Source organism: Oncorhynchus nerka, linkage group LG3 (assembly GCF_034236695.1).
Source record: "Oncorhynchus nerka isolate Pitt River linkage group LG3, Oner_Uvic_2.0, whole genome shotgun sequence".
Classification (NCBI taxonomy): Eukaryota; Metazoa; Chordata; class Actinopteri; order Salmoniformes; family Salmonidae; genus Oncorhynchus; species Oncorhynchus nerka.
This window is the reverse complement of record NC_088398.1, coordinates 6,645,204-6,667,856: the sequence shown is the minus strand read 5'-3', so window position 1 is coordinate 6,667,856 and position 22,653 is coordinate 6,645,204. Positions and strand designations below refer to the sequence as shown.

At 43.7% G+C, this 22,653-nt stretch overlaps 1 protein-coding gene across 3 annotated transcripts; it reads right to left on the bottom strand.

Moving 5' to 3' along the window:
- Positions 1–138: 138 nt before the first annotated feature.
- iffo1b (intermediate filament family orphan 1b) lies at positions 139–22,652 on the bottom strand. Of its 3 annotated transcripts, none has more exons than XM_029679055.2 (9): positions 21,204–22,652; positions 16,637–16,697; positions 11,151–11,246; positions 8,307–8,447; positions 8,007–8,194; positions 7,685–7,811; positions 7,216–7,311; positions 6,046–6,176; positions 139–5,759 (listed from the first exon to the last, which is right to left on the bottom strand). In XM_029679055.2, exons 1-9 carry the CDS (start codon positions 22,205–22,207, stop codon positions 5,651–5,653), a joined length of 1,953 nt encoding a protein of 650 aa, XP_029534915.2. In that variant the 5' UTR covers positions 22,208–22,652; the 3' UTR covers positions 139–5,650. The 3 variants fall into 3 exon arrangements, with proteins under 3 accessions (XP_029534915.2, XP_029534916.2, XP_064863618.1); XM_029679056.2 differs by having other exon boundaries at positions 7,216–7,308; XM_065007546.1 differs by lacking the exons at positions 139–5,759; positions 6,046–6,176 and adding an exon at positions 6,183–7,037.
- Between the last annotated feature and the right edge of the window lies 1 nt (position 22,653).

Here is a 22,653-nt window from a genome sequence, read left to right as displayed (position 1 = left end):
TGATCTCGCTGTCCTCGTAAAGTTAGCTTATCAGGCAGGTGGAGTTCAGGAAGCACAGACACACATAGCAGCCAATGCAAATGGACTTCCAGCATAAACTCACCAAATCCACACAAAAAAAACACACACACACAATCATATTGCTCAGCTGTATCTTTTATTCTTCATTCCATCTCTCTGTCAGTACACAGAGCTCTGCGTTGAACTCTCTGTCAGTACACAGAGCTCTGCGTTGAACTCTCTGTCAGTACACAGAGCTCTGCGTTGAGCTCTCTGTCAGTACACAGAGCTCTGCGTTGAACTCTCTGTCAGTACACAGAGCTCTGCGTTGAACTCTCTGTCAGGACACAGAGCTCTGCGTTGAACTCTCTGTCAGTACACAGAGCTCTGCGTTGAACTCTCTGTCAGTACACAGAGCTCTGCGTTGAACTCTCTGTCAGTACACAGAGCTCTGCGTTGAACTCTCTGTCAGTACACAGAGCTCTGCGTTGAACTCTCTGTCAGTACACAGAGCTCTGCGTTGAACTCTCTGTCAGTACACAGAGCTCTGCGTTGAACTCTCTGTCAGGACACAGAGCTCTGCGTTGAACTCTCTGTCAGTACACAGAGCTCTGCGTTGAACTCTCTGTCAGTACACAGAGCTCTGCGTTGAACTCTCCGTCAGTACACAGAGCTCTGCGTTGAACTCTCCGTCAGTACACAGAGCTCTGCGTTGAACTCTCTGTCAGTACACAGAGCTCTGCGTTGAACTCTCTGTCAGTACACAGAGCTCTGCGTTGAACTCTCTGTCAGTACACAGAGCTCTGCGTTGAACTCTCTGTCAGTACACAGAGCTCTGCGTTGAACTCTCTGTCAGTACACAGAGCTCTGCGTTGAACTCTCTGTCAGGACACAGAGCTCTGCGTTGAACTCTCTGTCAGTACACAGAGCTCTGCGTTGAACTCTCTGTCAGTACACAGAGCTCTGCGTTGAACTCTCTGTCAGTACACAGAGCTCTGTGATGAAGCACACATGTTCAAGGGGACAGTCCAGTGTCACAGAACTCAAAACAACCAAAACAAAAACCAAGGCCTGATTTACCAAGCAGTGCAATGTTTACACTTGCTCTTTTCGGAGGAAATTATAAGATGAGATACAAAGTTAGAAACAGAAAACAGACTTTACTTGTCCCTTGACCTTTTGTTCTATGACTCGTTCCCTTTTAAACCGAGCAGGTGTAAACATGGCACTGGTGCAGATGCTTAATAAATGAGGCCCTGGTGATTCCTAACAGTCTTCTCATTGACAACTCAGTCTATTCACCTGCATGCTAGCTTACTCAGGCCAGATGGAATTAGTTGATGGTAAAATATATGGACCAGAGAATACACTGGTCCTCACAGAGCAAGAGCATTGGCTCCTGGTCTACGAGAAATATTAAGGACCAATCAAATATCTCCATCCACATTAAAAGTTCAGCTATGTGCCAAATCCGGGAACCTGACACTAAGTATTTTTGACTGTGGACCTCCTTGCATTGCCAGTGTTTAAACATACAATATATCCAACATAGCGTTTTCCTTTAATGCATACAATATCATAGCAATCATACCATCATTATGTTAAAGCATTTGAGTAGTAATCTTTCTTTTTTTTTACACTTTGGTGCCATTTTTAAAAAGAATTTACTTTGTAATCACATACACTCATGAAGAAAGTGGATTATTGTTGGAATATTAGAGCGATTATTGTACATCTTTGATTTATATATATATACACAGTATTTCAAGGCGATTTGTAGAGATGGGAATCCAGTCAGCAGAACACATCACTGTATGGTCCCTACCACTCTAGTTTACAATGATTCAGTTATACCGTTAGCCTTCAGTTCAGTTGTGAAGAGGATATGAATTGGTCTATTGTCAGACAGACACTGGAAGACAGTGTGAATTTTAGGACTATTGTATTCTTCATGTTGTAAGTGAACCAGTAAAACTCTTTTTAAAAACCAAGGACATTAGAACACTCTCCTAAACATACACGCTGACTCATGCATACATACTGCAGAGACTCAGTCTCTCTGTGCGTGTAGTAAAATATACAAAGAAAAACATATTCTCACTATTTCTCCGCTGCCTTCTATTCTCCATTTTATTCTCCAGTTCTGGCCAAAGGGCAGGAACGCTGGGGCCAGGAGTTTTACTGGCCATATGACCCGAGCAGAAAAAACCCAAGCATTATAGCACAGCACCCTCAAACTCAACTCTGGACCTCAAAGCCAGGTCCACTGCATGTTTTCATTGTTCCCGTCTAATCAGGGACTGATTTAGACCTGGGACACCAGGTGGTGCAATTAGTAAATCAGGTAGAACAGAAAAGCAGCAGGCTCCGGATCTTGTAGTGTAAGAGTTGAATACCCAGGTCTAGGACCGAGGTCATGTGGTCAGGAGAAACGCCCAAGGAATGGCATAACCAATACATAGCTTAAGACATGCATATCATTTTTTCATGGTTCCAAAACCCGTTCTTCACAACCTATATAATCGTTCAGAGAAAGCCTTGGAAACCCTTCTACAATACTAGAATATTGAGCAGACGGCACCTGATTAAACATCTTCCTCATCAAACAAGAAAAAGAAAGAAACACAAATGAAATGAACTAAACTGAAGCCTCCATTTGGTTGTTGATAAAGAGATAGTATTTGTGAAGGAATCCTTGTGTTCTATTATTGAGTTATTAAATATTGTATATCTGAGGTAAGAGAGTGTTTAATACTCAAAGTAAAGAGTTATTAAATATTGTTAATCTGAGGTAAGCGAGTGTTTTATGCTCAAAGTAATGCATATTTCAATGTCAAGGAAGAGGAACAAAATTGTATTGTACATCTACATTCTACTGTATAATAACATAGTGTATGATGAATTAACAGAGAGGAAATCTACTCCTCAGCTCTAACAATTTCACTATTTTGCCACATCTACAAACATGAAGTGACAAGTGGAGAAAATAAAATAAGTTTTCCTTCAATAATTGTTTACATTCGTGACGTGTACAAGTTCAAATTATTACAGATGTAGAATCTTAATTTGAGCCAGTTTGCTACAGCAGGAAAAAATTCTGCAGCAACAGGAAATGTGATTTATTACGTGGATTATAATTAATGGCCAATTTTGTAGGGGTTGATGCATTTTTCATTAGGGAAAATCAAGTCTGAAATTTCAAAGTGGTAATTACAAACTTTAGAAGCCTTTTTAGAACAGGAATAATCTCAGCAACAAAAGTGATCAAATTAAGATCCTACATTGGTACATATCATTCTTATTCTTCTGTTACATTAATACTGTTATTACTGCTGTATTATTGAATATACATATTTGCTTTGCTCTTTCTTTATAACGGCTAACTTTTAAGCTCAAAAATAGGTTAGGCCATATCAAGCACCGTGTCAGATAGCTTTTCAGCATCATTATTTAGTACTTCTATAACAATGTTTCAGCAACATTTCTCAAAGTTAATTCAGATTGCTTGTTTTCAGTTGCTTTGACACTCAAGTAGCAAACATAAATTATCTCAGCAGGTCATCATTCTATCCATCGATTCATTAATCTGTCTATCTATCCGTACTGTACATTCATCTGTCTGTCTGTCTGTCTATTTGTTCATCTGTGGATATTCTGTCTTTTATAGCCTGTTCATCAATCTTCCATTTCTCTCTGATACAATACTACTGATGCATTTGAGTCCTTACCAACCAGATCAGACTACATCACATAGAAATAGAGAGTACAGAACAGATACACAAATCTCTCCTATCTAACTTCTCATATCCGAGCCTACTCATCTCCCTGCTGGAGGACAGAGTAGCAGGGACTTCCTCTGCTCTCTGCTGCTGGAAACTAAACAAAACATTAGTATACAATACAGCTCGTAGGTGTAACAACACTTGGGTGTCAATGCCCTTTGTCATATGTATCCCTCTCCCTGTGTCAGTGACAGAGACACACAGAGATCAGGGCAAGGCCCCAGAGCTGACCTCAGATCAGCTTTAACAGAGTATTTACACTATTCACACTAACTACCACATATAGAGCCGACACAGAGCCTATGACTAGCCTGGTCCCAGATCATTATGTGCTCTAGCGAACTTTTCTCACCATAGTTGCCATTTACTAGACACAGTAAAATGGTATTACATTATAATTACAATAAAACTACTTTTGGGGTTCTTTGGGATTCAGTGAAACAAGCACCACTATGTAACATTTAGTACCAGTTGTGTTGAAGAAAGAATACAATGTTACACAATGTTATCCAATAATTCCTTAGTAAATACCAGGTAAGTGAAACAGGACGGTAAAATAATGTTACCACGACAACCTGTCTGGTGTCAACAAAAGGGCAGAGAGACGGGCAGGGATATCATTGTCGCCATCTGAGTGACTGCATCTTAGAGTTTAGTTTACTATTTGACTTTTTTCTAGTTTTCATTGATACATATGAATGAAGTGTAGATGTCTTGATAAAATTAGTGATTTGATATTATTTTAGTCCGTTTGAATAACTATGATACAGTACAGTAACGTTATATTTCTGTTTTGTTGCTAATAAAGTGATTCATCTGGAGTTTCTCTCTCTTGCCAACTGGGCTTTGCTTTGTACATTTTCTCTGGCTATCTAGTCCGATTTCAGAGCACGCTCATCTGATGAATTTACTAACGCTCAACACACATACATTGTTGCCAGCATCACAGTTACAGTCACCAACACTCTGGATAACAAAAACAGCCTAACCAGCTCTGCTAGAATGAGTAAAATGGTCAGAGTGCGGTGTTCTCTCATTTTTGTCTGGAAGAAGCTAGCAAGCTAGCCAACGTTAGTCTGTTAGCTTGGGTGCTTGACTGCCGTTGTGAGGTCAGAAGGCTCGGATCAACCCTACTCCTCGGCCGGAGCGAAACACTCCGAATTTACGAACGGACAATCTGACAACGCTTTGAATTTACGAACGCCCAGAGCGCACTCTGGCACTCCAGTGAATTTACGAACACACCCTAAGGCTTATATTTACTGTGTTATACTTCTAGGTGAGTTTGAAAACAACACTCATAATGTTGCAACAGGACAGCACACTGTTAGAATGATCTGCTATGCTAGCCTGACATGAATGTATTGGTGTGTGGTGTGTTTATCATTATGGCTGTGTGGAAATGGATCATGCTATAGGAGTTATTACCATGGTTCTCTGTAGTACCAACAACTACCTTAAGAGTACACGCTAGCCTACAACTCATATGAGTTCATTCAAATATTGCTCATATGTTTCTATGAGGTATTCTCAATTCAAGTTGTGTATTTCAATCCATTACCTCGTTACCTTTGCTCTGTTAAACAGTGGGTTCTTATGTACAGACTTCCATGGTGCTAGTAATACCACTTTCCAGTAGAGGGGACTAAAAGCTGTTGGAAACACAACATTACACCCTCGCTAAAACAGATTGATCTGCCACGTTCCTATATTGAGGCTTGTGAATGAAGATAGCTTGAAGAAAATTAAAAATAGACTAATCTAGTGGTTAGAATGTAAACATGGCGTTGCAATAGTGACGGCGGAGGGTTGAGTGGTGCTGTGGTTGGATGGAATGACGGTCATGTGATGGAGGTGGTCTTGATAGGTCATGATCTGGGAGGAGAGTTGGAGAGAGGAGGCGACGCTGTTGTCCCTTCTTTCTCAGCCTGGTCAACGCTCTCCTCACCAGCCACAGCCACAGGAGAGCCAGGCTTACTATAAAGAGAGCAAGCAAGAGAGCGAGAGAAAGAGAGAGAAAGAGCGAGAGAGAAAGAAAGAGAGGTAGAGCCAGAGAGAGAAAGAGAGGGAGAGAGAAAGAGAGAGGGAATGCATCATTTAGACAATAACAGGTATACAGTAGGCACAAGAATGCGTTTAAAACGTGGTCAAAGAAAATGTACAGATTACTGTAAACTACTGTAGGTCATTAAAAGTGAGCCAAAGAGAAACTGTGAGAGAGAGAAGTGAATGCCGGTGGCAGAGAGTGAGGGAGTGAGTGTACCTGTCCCCACTCTGGGTGATGAGTCTCCTGCAGGTCTCCATCTGCACATCCAGGCCTCTCTTCATAGAACACATCTCCATGTATTCATGTAGGTGACGGTTCATATCACTCTTAGCTGTAGCCAAGTCATACTGGGGAGAAACACATCACTCTTAGCTGTAGCCGAGTCATACTGGGGAGAAACACATCACTCTGAGCAGTAGCCAAGTCATACTGGGGAGAAACACATCACTCTTAGCTGTAGCCAAGTCATACTGGGGAGAAACACATCACTCTTAGCTGTAGCCGAGTCATACTGGGGAGAAACACATCACTCTTAGCTGTAGCCGAGTCATACTGGGGAGAAACACATCACTCTTAGCTGTAGCCGAGTCATACTGGGGAGAAACACATCACTCTTAGCTGTAGCCGAGTCATACTGGGGAGAAACACATCACTCTTAGCTGTAGCCGAGTCATACTGGGGAGAAACACATCACTCTGAGCAGTAGCCAAGTCATTCTGGGGAGAAACACATCACTCTTAGCTGTGGCCAAGTCATACTGGGGAGAAACACATCACTCTTAGCTGTAGCCAAGTCATACTGGGGAGAAACACATCACTCTTAGCTGTAGCCGAGTCATACTGGGGAGAAACACATCACTCTGAGCAGTAGCCAAGTCATTCTGGGGAGAAACACATCACTCTTAGCTGTGGCCAAGTCATACTGGGGAGAAACACATCACTCTGAGCAGTAGCCAAGTCATTCTGGGGAGAAACACATCACTCTTAGCTGTGGCCAAGTCATACTGGGGAGAAACACATCACTCTTAGCTGTAGCCAAGTCATACTGGGGAGAAACACATCACTCTTAGCTGTAGCCGAGTCATACTGAGGAGAAACACATCACTCTTAACTGTAGCCGAGTCATACTGGGGAGAAACACATCACTCTTAGCTGTAGCCGAGTCATACTGGGGAGAAACACATCACTCTTAGCTGTAGCCAAGTCATACTGGGGAGAAACACATCACTCTTAGCTGTAGCCGAGTCATACTGGGGAGAAACACATCACTCTTAGCTGTAGCTGAGTCATACAGAGGAGAAACACATCACTCTTAACTGTAGCCGAGTCATACTGGGGAGAAACACACTGTCAAACATTAACATAGCCCTAGACCCCCCCTCCACACCTCAATCTGGTCGATGGTCTCTTGGTATTCTTTCTCCCTGGATTTGAATAAGTCCTCAGTGTCATTAATCACCTTCTCCAGACACTGGTCTTCCTGCTGAGAGGGAGAGAGAGAAGGAAGGAAGGAGGGGAGAGAAGGAAGGAAGGAAAGGGGAATGGAAAAAAAAGGAAGTGCTCTAGCTCTATTCAAAATAATTTCCTGGAAAATACAAATTGACAATACTATAATCTGAGTAACTGTGAATACAGAAACTCCTGATAAATGTCTATGTAATGTTGTGTAGCCTCTGCATAAAGATATCCGTACAAATCATTAAAACAATATAACTACTTGGACAAAGGTATTGCATTATGTCATCAATGTGTACTTATGAGAGGTTGAAGGTACTACTTCCAAGGCTCTAACATTAGTTAACCCCATAGAGTTACTATGGAATACCTAAACATCAACATTCTAAAGCGCACCATACCTCTCCTGGCTGGTGGGTGGTCTCTGGAGCCAGAGTGCATCCTGGGAAGTCCTCCCACAGCAGCAGAGTCTCCTCTGTCTCCTCCCAGGCCAAGCTGTCACAGTCATCTTCAAACTCACACTCCCGCCTGCAACACACACAAATGTTTATTTATTAACGTTTGTTTGGCCTCTGGAGAAAATGAACATGGAAGCTTCCTTCTTATCAGTCTAATACCTTTACTATGGTAGAGTATAGACAGTGTAGAAGCTGGTTGTACCTGTAGAAGCCTGATAAGAGAAACTATACATGTAACAAACACCAGTCCTGTAATGTTACTCACAGCTGGTTGAGCATCCTCTGCATTTCCTCATTGATCTGATTGGCTGACGAGCCACAGAGCTCCTCTTCTCTGGGCAGGCCCCCATCGCTCTCCGAGGTGCTGATAGTCTCATCACCCTCACTACTGTTGACGGACAGCGGGGTCTGTTTCCGGGGGCGACAGTTGATGGCAGACTGGGTGTTAGGGACCTAGGAGTGGAAAGAGAGACTTAGACAGACAAACAGATAGACAGAGAGAGAGAGACACAGACAGACTGACACAGACAGACACCGTCAGACAGAAAGACAGACACAGACAGACCTGATACATCTGGATGACATCCTCACAGTTCCTCTGCTGGGCCAAGTCACACAGGCGAGCCGTGATGTCGATGCGTCTACAGATGTCCATGTCCACCTTCATGGCCTTCTCCTGGATCTTACTGTCCAGATCAGACATGTTCTACACAGAAAGAGAGATGGTTACGGTCTCCTAGTAACAGTTATCATCCTAACCAGACCAGGAGTAATCTCTGTGTAGAGTGTGAGAAACAGACTGGGGGACCCAGTGGGACAGGAGAATGAACCAGACAATATTGAGGGTGAAAAGGGTCATCGATGAGTAGATGATTTGTGTGCAGTCAGATCAGGACAGTATGAGGCAGTACGATTGCAGTACATGAGCGAGTAACACACTCGACCACTGTTACTCTCACTTCCGCGATGCATACAAGGCCCTCCCCCGCCCTCCTTTTGGAAAATCTGACCATGACTCCATCTTGTTGCTCCCCTCCTATAGTCAGAAACTAAAACAGGGGGCGTCCGTGCGTACGGTCTATCCAAAGCTGGTCTGACCAATCGGATTCCACGCTTCAAGATTGCTTAGATCACATCGACTGGGATATGTTCAAGGTATCCTCAGACAATAACATTGACGTATACGCTGACTCGGTGAGCGAGTTTATAAGGAAGTGTATAGGAGATGTTGTACCCACTGGGACTATTAAAACCTTCCCTAACCAGAAACCGTGGATTGATGGCAGCATTCGCGCAAAACTGAAAGCATGTACACCACATTTAATCATGACAAGGCGACTGGAAACATGGCCAAATACAAACAGTGCAGTTATTCCCTCCGTAAGGCAATCAAACAAGCAAAGAGTCAGTATAGAGACAAAGTGGAGTTGTAATTCAATGGCTCAAACACGAGACATATGTGGCAGGGTCTACAGACAATCATGTATTACAAAAAGAAAACCAACCCCGTTGCGGACATCGACTTCTTGCTCCCAGACGAATTAAACAACTTCTTTGTGCATTTTAAGGACAATACAGTGCCACCGACACGGCCTGCTACCAAAGACTGTGGGCTCTCCTTCTCCGTGGCCGATGTGAGTAAAACATTTAAATGAGTTAACACTCGGTAGGCTGCTGGCCCAGACGGCATCCCTAGCCGCGTCCTCAGAGCATGCTGGCTGGTGTGTTTACGGGCATATTCAATCAATCCCTATCCCAGTCTGCTGTCACCACATGCTTCAAGATAGCTTTCTTGGGAACAGGAACAATGGTGGCTAAGGTAACTGAACTTAATGACTATCGCCCCGTAGCACTAACGTCTGTCATCATGAAGTGCATTAAGAGACTAGTCAAGGATCATATCACCTCCACCCTACCTGACACCCTAGACCCACTCCCATTTGCTTACCGCCCCAATAGGGCCACAGACGATGCAATCACCATCACACTGCAAAATCACATCTGGACAAGAGGAATACCTATGTAAGTTCATTGACTACAACTCAACATTCAACACCATAATACCCTCCAAACTCATCATTAAGCTTGAGACCCTGGGTGTCAACCCCGACCTGTGCAACTGGGTCCTGGACTTCCTGACGGGTCACCCCCAGGTGGTGAAGGTAGGAAACAACATCTCCACTCCGTTGATCCTCAACACTGGGGCCCCACAAGGGTGCGTTCTCAGCCCTCTCCTGTACTCACTGTTCACCCACGACTGCGTGGCCATGCACGCTTCCAACTCAATCATCAAGTTTGCAGACGACACTACAGTGGTAGCCAACAACAACCAACAACGACGAGACAGCCTACAGGGAGGAGGTGAGGGCTCTGGGAGTGTGGTGCCAGGAAAATATCCTCTCACTCAACGTCAACAAAACAAAGGAGATGATTGTGGACTTCAGGAAACAGCAAAGGGAGCACCCCCCTATCCACATCGACAGGACAGCAGTGGAGAAGGTGGAAAGTTTTAAGTTCCTCTGTGTGCATATTACCGACAAACTGAAATGGTCCACACACACAGACAGTGTGGTGAAGAAGGTGCAACATCGCCTCTTCAACATCAGGAAGCTGAAAAAATTGGGCCTGTCACCGAAAACCCTCAATAACTTTTACAGGTGCACAATCGAGAGCATCCTGTCGGGCTGTATCACTGCCTGGTACGGCAACTGCATCGCCCACAACCGCAGGGCTCTCCAGTGGGAGGTGCGGTCTGCACACCGGATCACCGGGGGCAAACTACCTGCCCTCCAGGACACCTACAACACCCGATGTCACAGGAAGGCAAAAAGATCATCAAGGACAATAACCACCTGAGCCTCTACTTGTTCACCCCGCTTCCATCCAGAAGGAGAGGTCAGTACAGGTGCATCAAAGCTGGGACAGAGAGATTGAAAAACAGCTTCTATCTCAAGGTCATCAGATTATTAAACAGCCACCACTACCACAGAGAGGCGGCTGTCTACCTACAGACTTCATTGGCCACTTTAATAAATGGAACACTAGTCACTTTAATAATGCAACTTTAATCATGTTTACATCTCGCATTACTCATCTCATATGTATATATTCTATCCTTCACTATCTATTCTTTACTATCTATTGCATCTTAGCTACTCTGTCACTGCTCATCCATATATTTTATACTTATGTATTCTCATCCCATTACTTTACTAGACTGTGTGTATTAGGTTTTGTTGTGGAATTGTTAGATATGACCTGTTAGATACTGCTGCACTGTCGGATCTAGAAGCATAAGCATTTCTCTACACTCGCAATAACATCTGCTAACCATGTGTATGTGACCAATACAATTGGATTGGATAAGAGAAGGTGCAAATTGAGAGGAACTTTGTGGATGTAGACTCACGTTGCTCATGAGGCCTTTGAAGAGCACCAGTTCAGACTTCAGCTGCTGCACTCTGACAGCCAACTCATCCTGACAGCCCTCGCTCTCCTGGAGGTCCTACAAACAAAACACACACATAATCATGAGATGCATGTCCATGCACACAGGTACACGTGCACACAGACGCACGCACGCCTGCACGAACACGAACACAGACACACACAACCCCACCACTCACACACATCCTGCAAACCAGCTCAGCTCCTACTTTCTGGAAAAGACCAGCTTATACAGTATATTAATCATCTCAGGGTAGGGCCAAACAGTAAAACATTCTATATTGACCATCTCAGGGTAGGGCCAAACAGTAAAACATTCTATATTGACCATCTCATGGTAGGGCCAAACAGTAAAACATTCTATATTAATCATCTCAGGGTAGGGCCAAACAGTAAAACATTCTATATTGACCAACTCAGGGTAGGGCCAAACAGTAAAACATTCTATATTGACCAACTCATGGTAGGGCCAAACAGTAAAACATTCTATATTGACCATCTCAGGGTAGGGCCAAACAGTAAAACATTCTATATTGACCATCTCAGGGTAGGGCCAAACAGTAAAACATTCTATATTAATCATCTCAGGGTAGGGCCAAACAGTAAAACATTCTATATTGACCATCTCAGGGTAGGGCCAAACAGTAAAACATTCTATATTGACCATCTCAGGGTAGGGCCAAACAGTAAAACATTCTATATTGACCATCTCAGGGTAGGGCCAAACAGTAAAACATTCTATATTGACCATCTCAGGGTAGGGCCAAACAGTAAAACATTCTATATTGACCAACTCAGGGTAGGGCCAAACAGTAAAACATTCTATATTGACCATCTCAGGGTAGGGCCAAACAGTAAAACATTCTATATTGACCAACTCATGGTAGGGCCAAACAGTAAAACATTCTATATTGACCAACTCAGGGTAGGGCAAAACAGTAAAACATTCTATATTGACCATCTCAGGGTAGGGCCAAACAGTAAAACATTCTATATTGACCATCTCAGGGTAGGGCCAAACAGTAAAACATTCTATATTGACCAACTCAGGGTAGGGCCAAACAGTAAAACATTCTATATTGACCATCTCAGGGTAGGGCCAAACAGTAAAACATTCTATATTGACCAACTCATGGTAGGGCCAAACAGTAAATCATTCTATATTGACCAACTCAGGGTAGGGCAAAACAGTAAAACATTCTATATTGACAAACTCAGGGTAGGGCCAAACAGTAAAACATTCTATATTGACCATCTCAGGGTAGGGCCAAACAGTAAAACATTCTATATTGACCAACTCGGGGTAGGGCCAAACAGTAAAACATTCTATATTGACCAACTCGGGGTAGGGCAAAACAGTAAAACATTCTATATTGACCAACTCAGGGTAGGGCCAAACAGTAAAACATCATATCTTGTCTTCATAAATCTTGACTCAAATGCACTTTAAATCCAAAGTACATCTGTCCATGATGATTATATATTCTTTACAGTGTAAGGATAGATGTTCTTACCCTAAGTCTTACTACAAATCCAAAGTACAACACACAAACATACAGTACATACACAGATTATACATTGACAACACTGCCTACTTAATCTCACAAGTGCCTTGGATCATATTGTTGATCTAATTTTATTTTACCTTTATTTAACTAGGCAAGTCAGTTAAGAACAAATTCTTATTTTCAATGACGGTCTAGGAACAGTGGGTTAACTGCCTGTTCAGGGGCAGAACGACAGATTTGTACCTTGTCAGCTCGGGGATTTGAACTTGCAACCTTCCGGTTACTAGTCCAACGCTCTAACCACTAGGCTACCCTGCTGCCTTCTCCCTCTTTTCTCTGAAGTATTTGATTCCGTAAACTACTAGCCATAATATTTTGCAGAACTTCTTCCTAAGATATGTCTTGACATAAAAGTTATTGTGTCTGTGCCGAGTGTTTCTTTTTGTATCTTGTACATTGTTCTGCATGGATAGTTTAATGTAAAGTGGGACTTTGCTGCCATGTGGTCTCCTGTTGGCTCAACAGAGCCGGTCTAACTGGGTTAGGTAGATGTCCCCTGCAGTTGCATCCTCACACATCCACACACACACACAACAAACGTGAGAAACCAGAGCCCCACCTGGCTCAGCATATGCTTACTGATGGCAAGATGGCGCCGACAGACATGGCAGCTCTGCTTCTAGCTCCTAAGCAACATTGCAGTCATTTGTTTTTGGTGTTATTTCTTACAAACGGAAAGAACTTTTGAATATCAGAGCGGCGGTAACTCATCAGCATTACAACCAGGAATACGACTTTCCCGAATTGGATCCTTTGTTCGTAACCCCAAGGGCAATTGATCTTATCCCAGGGGCTGCTACAAGACGCCGCGGGCGGAGAAGAGTAGACTTCTAGTCTGACTGAGGAGGCGTACACGCCATCCACCACTTCCAAGTATATTACTCGCTAATGTTTAGTCTCTGGACAATAAAGTAGACAAGCTCAGGGCAAGGATCTCCTCCAGAGAGACATCAGGGACTGTAACATACTCTGTTTCACGGAATCAAGGCTCAGTCGTGTGCATTCCCCCTCAAGTCACATATCCTGAGGCTGCATTTATTGTAGCTGGGGATTTTAACAAAGCAAATTGGAGGAAAACGCTTCCGAAGTTCTATCAACACATTGACTGTAGTACTCGTGCTGCTAAAAAACACTCGACCACTGCTACTGCAACTTGACATATGTGGCAAGGTCTACAGAGACAATCACGGAATACAAAGGGAAAACCAGCCACGTCGAGGACACCGACATCTTGCTCCCGGATAAGCTAAACACCTTCTTCATCCGCTTTGAGGATAACACAGTGCCACCGACACTCACTGCCCGCACTTCAAGGACATCAACCACCCGAGCCACGGTCTGTTCACCCCACTGTCATCCAGAAGGCGAGGTCAGAATGATAGCGGAGTGAACAGGCAGTGGCTCGGGTGGTTGATGTCCTTGATTATCTTTTTGGCCAAAATCAAAAGTAACAGTCAGTAACTGGTGTGGCCACCAGCTGAATTAAGTACTGCAGTGCATCTCCCCCTCATGGACTGCACCAGATTTGACAGTTCTTGCGGTGCGATGTTAGCCCACTCTTCCACCAAGGCACCTGCAAGTTCCCGGACAATTCTGGGGGGAATGGCCCTAGCCCTCACCCTCCGATCCAACAGATCACAGATGTGCAGAATGGGATTGAGATCCGGGCTCTTCGCTGGCCATGGCAAAACACTGACATTTCTGTCTTGCAAGAAATCATGCACAGAACGAGCAGTATGGCTTGTGCCATTGTCATGCTGGAGGGTCATGTCGGATGAGCCTATAGGAAGGGTACCACACGAGGGAGGAGGATGTCTTCCCTTTAACGCACAGCATTGAGATTGCCTGCAACGACAACAAGCTCAGTCCGATGATGCTGTGACACACCGCCAAACCCTCCACCTCCAAATCGATCCCGCTCCAGAGTACAGGCTTCGGTGTATTGCTCATTCCTTCGACGATAAACGCGAATCCGACCATCACTCCTGGTGAGACAAAACCGCACTTTTTGCCAGTCCTGTCTGGTCCAGCGAAGGTCGTTTTGCGCCCATAGGCGACGTTGTTGCCGTTGATGTCTGGTGAGGACCTGCCTCACCAAGAGTGTGCAAAGCTGTCATCAAGGCAAAGGATGGCTATTTAAAATATATTTTGATTTGTTTAACTTTTTTGGTTACTACATGATTCCATATGTGTTATTTCATAGTTTTGATGTCTTCACTATTATTCAACAATGTAGAAAATAGTAAAAATAAAGAAAAACCCTTGAATGAGTAGGTGTTCTTAAACTTTTGACCGGTAGTGTATATTTTCATAACTCCATTCTTTTATTTTAGATTTGTGTGAATTGTTAGATATTACTGCACTGTTGGCGCTAGGAATACAAGTATTTCGCTACACCCACAATAACATCTGCTTAATGCATATGTGATAGAGGTAAACCAGTTAATCGGAATGGCCGATTAATTAGGGCCCGATTTCAAGTTTTCATAACAATCCGAAATCAATATTTTTGGGCGCCAATTTGCCTTTTTTTTTTACACCTTTATTTAATCTTTATTTAACAAGACAAGTCAGTTAAGAACACATTCTTATTTTCAATGACGGCCTAGGAACGGTGGGTTAACTGCCTCGTTCAGGGGCAGAAAGACAGATTTTCACATTGTCAATTCGGGGGATTCAATCTTGCAACCTTACAGTCAACTAGTCCAACGCAATAACGACCTGCCTCTTTCTCGTTGCACTCCACAAGGAGACTGACTGCCTGTTACGCAAATGCAGTAAGCCAAGGTATGTTGCTAGCTAGCATTAAACTTATCTTATAACAAACAATCAATCATAATCACTAGTTAACTACACATGGTTGATTATATTACTAGATATTATCTAGCGTGTCCTGTGTTGCATTTAATCTGACTGAGCATACAAGTATCTAACTAAGTATCTGACTGAGCGGTGGTAGGCAGAAGCAGGCGCATAAACATTCATTCAAACAGCACTTTCGTGCGTTTTGCCAGCAGGTTTTCGTTGTGCGTCAAGCATTGCGCTGTTTATGACTTCAAACCTATCAACTCCCGAGATGAGGCTGGTGTGACCGAAGTGAAATGGCTGGCTAGTTAGCGCGCGCTAATAGCGTTTCAAACTTCACTCGCTCTGAGCCTTGGGGTGGTTGTTTCCCTTGCTCTGCATGGGTAACGCTGCTTCGATGTGGTGGCTGTTATTGTTGTGTTGCTGGTTCGAGCCCAGCGAGGAGAGGGACGGAAGCTATACTGTTACCCTGGCAATACTAAAGTGCCTATAAGAACATCCAATAGTCAAAGGTTAATGAAATACAAATGGTATAGAGGGAAATAGTCCTATAATAACTACAACCTAAAATTTCTTACCTGGGAATATTGAAAACTCATGTTAAAAGGAACCACCAGCTTTCATATGTTCTGAGAAAGGAACTGAAACGTTAGCCTACAGTACAATTATGTTAGCGGTTTATAAACATACTATATTTGGTTAGTGGCTTGCACACTATTCAACCAAGCTGTTTCACACAAGCAATTGTATTAGGTTGTTTTGCATGCGTCAGGGCAATGTCAAATGTGTCAACACCGCCAGAACCTCAGACACAACACTGCGCCTCTGGCCCTGCGCCCTAAGTTAGTGTATAGATCAGTGAGGAGGGCCTTTGTGTCTACAAGCATTGAGCTCCTAAACATTTCAATGTAATGTCTTGTTGTCATGTTTGATATTCTGACATGGTTTTGTTCATATCCCTGCAAATCAACAGAGAACAAGTGTAACAGAAAGAGGGGATACATTTACCCCCTATGTATCAATCATTAAGAGAGGCCAGGCACACACACACACACACACACACACACAGTGTTACCTCCTGTAGGTCTTCCATCTTCTGCTGCATGTCCACTCTGACAGTGTACTCCTCCTCCCACCTACACAACAAAAAGTAATGTGAAGTAAATTACACAGTAAAATGGAATCATAATAATAACTATTAACTGTGTGTGTGTGTGTGTGTGTGTGTGTGTGTGTGTGTGTGTGTGTGTGTGTGTGTGAAACCCCTGGTCCATGAATCTGGGTCCCAGGGTCAGACAGCACCATCCATCTAGTGAACAGTAATGTCATTAAAAGCCTGTACAGTTGACATGTTAGAACTACGATGGCTGATTCAGTGACTCAACACACCACACAGACCACACTGCCATTGCTGCTTAAAATGCACAATACTGCGACATGTCGGAGCCTTTACCAAACTGCTCTTAAAACAAATAGGAGGTTATATGGTGTACAGAGAGACGTTTTGTTCCATTGTGCACACTGTTGTGATTGAGATAGATGGGTAAGGTGAGAGTGAGGGAGGGGGAGAGAGCGAGGGAAAGATGAGCTGAGCTCTCTTTGGGAGCCACCTCCCTTTTCCAGCAATCACAGCCTGCCGTGCAGAGTATACCGCATTGCAGATACTAGGTGGAGGGGAAGGCGCATGGCCGCATGCAGTTAGGAAGAGAGAGAGGTAGAAAGATATGATGTGGGGGAAGGGGGTTGAAGAAAGGAGACTGGAGCTGGCAGTGGAGAGTGTGTGAGAGAGAGTGAGAGATGGAGAGAAGAGAAGTGGAGATCAGACATAACCTAACCCACTCCAATCAATTCATTAAAACAGGAACATTTCACATCTGGTTGGAAATAAATAGGGAAATGATCTCAAAGAAAATGGTAGTCCTGTGTGGTACCTATATCTCCCCACACATTAATGATGACACCTTCTCCATCCTAGAGGGGGAGATCAACCATTTCCAGGCCCAGAGACATGTACTAGTCTGTGGCGACCTAAAGCCAGAACCGACACTCTTAGCAGACATGGAGACAAACACCTACTTGGAGGTGACAGCATTCCCTCCCCAATATGCCCCCTAGACACAAGTATGACAAAACAACCAACAAAAACAGGTCACAACTCCTACAGCTCTGTTGCATGCTGGGTCTAGACATAGTCAATGGTAGGCTTCGAGGGGACTCCTACGGTAGGTACACCAACAGCTCATCTCTTGGCAGTAGTACTGTAGACTACTTTATCACTGACCTCAACCCAGTGTCTCTCGGAACGATCACAGTCATCCCACTGACACCCCTATCAGATCACAGCAAAATCACTATCTTCTTGAACAGAGCATGATGAAGAACGCAAAAACCTAAGAAAGAAATTGAGAAACCTATCCAACCAAAAACAGAGACCCAGAAAACCTTATCTTCCGCCTTCACGATGGTGAAACACTAAAATAATACAGAAATACACTAAGAAAAAATAAGGAACAGCATTTCAGAAATCAGCTCAATGTGATTGAAGAATCCATAGAATCAAATCACTTCTGGGAAAATTGGAACACACTAAACAAACAACACAAAGAGCTATCTATCCAAAATGGAGATGTATGGATAAAACACTTCTCCAACCTTTTCAGTCGTTTAACAAAGAACCAAGAGCAAAGAAATACAAAACGGGACAAACACCCAATTGAGACTCTGCATGCAGAATTCTGAAAAAATATACTGTGTACAACGCAAAACACCAAACAATGCATGCAGAACAGAATTATGACTACACCTGCTAGTTATCAAAGTGCGGAAAAGAGCTGTTAAATTCTACAAACACCTCAAAGGAAACGATGCCCACATATTCCACCACAAAGCCCTCACCTACAGAGAGATGAACCTAGAGAAGAGTCCCCTCAGCCAGCTGGTTCTGTGGCTCTGTTCACAAACACAAACAGACCCCACAGAGCCCCAGGATAGAAACACAATTAGACCCAACCAAATAAGAGAAAACAAAAAGATAACTATTTGACACACTGGAAAGAATCAACCAAAAAAAGAAAAAAATTGGAATGCTATCTGGCCCTAAACAGAGTGTACACAGTGGCAGAATACCTGACCACTGTGACTGACCCAACATGTACAGACTCAGTGAGCATAGCCTTGCTATTGACAGAGACCCCCATAGGCAGACCTGGCTATGTGCATACTGCCCACAAAATGAGGTGGAAACTGAGCTGAACTTCCAACCATATGCACATTGATATAACACTGTACATAGCTGATAATACACATTAAAAAAATGTCAAACCTTTGTGAGTGCAATGTTTACTGTTCATTTCTAATAGTTTTTGTTAACATTGTTTTATGTCCTCACTTTTGTTTACTGTTTATCTCACTTGCTTTGGCAATGTAAACATGTTTCCCATGCCAATAAAGCTGCATTTTATTTGAAATGAGAGAGAGAGAAAGAGAGAAAGAGAAAGCCTTAGACAGACAGACAGACAGACACACACACAGACACAGACAGACTCAGAGAGACAGACACAGACAGACACAGAGAGAGACAGACAGACACAGACAGACAGAGAGAGGTGAAGGGGGGATGATAATACAGGACAGAGCAGGTCAGGAAAATAAGGGAGGAGACAGTAAGAGGGCACAGTGGTGTAAGTACTTATGTAAAAATACTTTAAAGTACTACTTAAGTCGTTTTCTGGGGTCACTTTTACTTCACTACATTCCTAAACAAAATGTATGTACTTTTTATTCCATACATTTTCCCCGGACACCCAAAAGTACTTGTTACATTTTGAATGCTTATTAGCAGGTCATGATAATGGTCCAATTCATGCACTTATCAAGAGATCATCCCTGGTTATCTCTACTGTCTCTGATCTGGCAGACTCACTGAACACAAATACTTGGTTTCTGAATGATATCTGATATCTGAGTGTTGGAGTGTGCCCCTGGCTATCTGTAAATTTTTAAAACATGAACAATTGTGCCATATATAAGGAATGTTTAATTATTTATACTTTTATTTTTGATAGTTAAGTACATTTAAAACCAAATATTTGTTTACTTTTACTCAAGTAGTATTTTACTGGGTGACTTTCACTTTTACTTGAGTAATTTTCTATTAAGGTATCTTTACTTTAAATCAAGTATGACAATTGGGTACTTTTTCCACCACTGGAGGGGTATGAGAGATCTAGCCAATGAGAGAGCGGGAACAATGAATAGCAATATGAATGGATAGATGGAGAGAACAAGGGACAGGGCAGGGGAAGAGGAGTGGAGGAGAGGGAGGGAAGGGGGTGTATCTTATACTGAAACTACCTTATTGAAGTGAATTAATAGTCCTGTGGGTTTCCCTCTCTCTACATGTTGCCTGCAGGTAGATTTCACTGCATTACTACAACAACAGACTCATGACAGAGATAACATTATTTCACTACACTGTGGAGGCCTAAATCACATCAATGACTGTGCAGTACGGATGCTATCAGATATATGGATGTCTGAAGGTGAAACAAGCCTGGACTTGACTCACTTGGAGGTGGCAGTAAGGTCACATGCCTCATGAAATCACAATAAACAAACAAAACAGCCACAAACCCACACTTGTCCCAGGTCCTCCCGATCACAAACCAATCCCTGACCCTACCCAGCCTTCCTAATGGGACATACATGCTTGTCTATCACCTTACATTCATTGGGTATGGCATTTTCGCTGAGATATATTTATCCAAATCAACATATGGTCATACCTTCAGTATAGACCATGTCTATGTGACCTGTGCAGCGTGAATCGAAGCCACAGCCCTGCTGTTAATAGTGCCACAAATCAGCGGTCCGGGTTCTAATTCTGTCATAGAATACAAACTGCAGCCATTTCAAACGTGCAGAGGTGCACTATGGTCTCTGTATCAGATTCCTGTCACTGTGTTTGGCCCATTACCCTTTTTTCTAAAGGGGCACTAAGCAGATATTCCTTCCCCAAGCCAAACCATAAGTCAAATCTTCAAATACTTGAGCTGTGCTTGATTTATATATAGTTTGCCTGGTTCCAATGGAATAATCCCAAAAGTACAAAATCAACACAGTAATCCCAAAAGTACAAACAGCTAAATCAAGCATACCTCATATATATTCGACCTAGGACTGGTGTCCACAAGCTAGTGGCAAACTCAAGAGTTCAAAATCTTTGAACTTCAAAAGTATTGGTTTGATTGTTGAGACAGAGCCTTCCTGTGTTGGATCTCAGTTACATGACTTCATTCTGAGTCAGTTATGGTCTGATAATGTTTGGTATTTCCCCCAGCTGCCCTTCGCATCTCTAGCAATAAGAATGGTGTGGGCTGTGGCAGAAATAGACAGAACACAGGCAGGACACAGCTGCTCTCAGAGGCCATCTGTTGTAACAGGGCCTTTCACTTCACCCAAGTGGCATGAGCAAAATATTACATGTACACCTATTATAGTTTCACTAAGTTACATCAACTGACTTTTACCAAGAGACGTTTAATCACAACTCTAGGTCCCCATGCGCCTTTACACCCGTCAGGCACACACGTTAATTAGGCCTTACTTTGGTGAACAAATCAACAAAGGTTGATCCTATTTACCTGCGTTTGTACTCGTCTCTCTCCCTCTTGACTTTGGCCAGGACGTTGTACAGGGCTCTGATCTCCGGGGTAATGGTATCAATCTGGACCCCGACCCCGTCCGGCTGGACCCAGGACACACCGGGGCTGGTGACGCGCGTCTCCACGCCAGAACCGAGCTTGCGGGTATGGTTGTAGGACCAGATAGTACCGGGGAGGAACCGGGGAGGCGGGTTGGTGGGGGTTCCAGTGCCTGTACTAAAAACCGTTTTCCCGTTGGTGATTGAATTGGACCCGGCTGGAGAGTCGATTGTCGGGGTTGATTGGCTTACCGTGATGGTCGGATTCTGATTCGGCTCGGTGGGGTTTGTTCCAGCTTTGTTGTTGGACTCAAGCGTGAAGACAGTGTTGAGGGCAGGTGTGAAGAGGGTAGTGGGTCGTCTCGCGGAGTTGTTGGTGTTTTGGAACGGGAGTGACCCGGGCCTGAGAGGGATAGTTCCCACAAACCCGGTCTGTACACCTGTTTCTTGGGTATGGGCCCGTCTAGCGCTTTCAGAACAACCCCCATCACAGCTGTTCTTCGCATCCAACGCCTGTTGTAGTTGTTTCTCCAAAATCTTATTCCTTCGCTCAAGTTCATGCACTTTGGCCAGAAAGCATCGGAACCGTAAGTTCAGAGTCTTTAGGACACTGATATTGGAGCCCAGGTCGTTCCTCAGGGCCATCGCTGCAGGAGGTTGGGGCACAGACCGGTGATAAGAGTGGTTTAGATGCAGGTAAGCTTGTGAGGGTGTGGTGAAATCGAACCCTGGCTGAGTCTCCGAGCCCAGTCCGGGATGGTCGCCCAGGAAGAAAGACGTCGGGTCGAGCGAGCCGAAGACGGATTCGGGCAGAAGGCCTGAGGGGGAATCGGGATGACTCTGTCCTCCTTGGTTCTGCTGCTGTTGATGTTGGAGAAGCGAGTTCGCCTCTAACAAAGGATTCATACTATGGTATGGAAAACTAAAGCGCTGCAGATCTGGCATGAACACGGACGGTAATTTTCTCGGTATAAGATCACCAAAATAAAATAATGATAGGCTGAAGGTTGTTGTTGGATACCAGACGTATCCGTGACTCTCCACCTTTATCTGGTTGCGTAAATGGTTGTAATTACGAATGTTATCCTCGATTTATGTCCGTTCGGGCTAAAGAGGCTCGTGGAATAAGTGCTCTTCCTCTGTCTCGCTATTATGCTGGATAACAGTCGCCCCAAAAAACAATGCCGAATAGGCCAGTCCGACGGCTATGCGCAGGCGACAAAACTCAAATGTATTTCAGAAAAGTAATGTTTTGGTATATAGGCTATATGAGAGAAAGTACTGTTAAATCCTGCAAATCACTAATGTATTAAAAATAAATCCAGTGTCTTCCGTCAACGCTTATCTGGCTCCAAAATGACCACAAGACACAACAAGTGCTGCGGGATTTG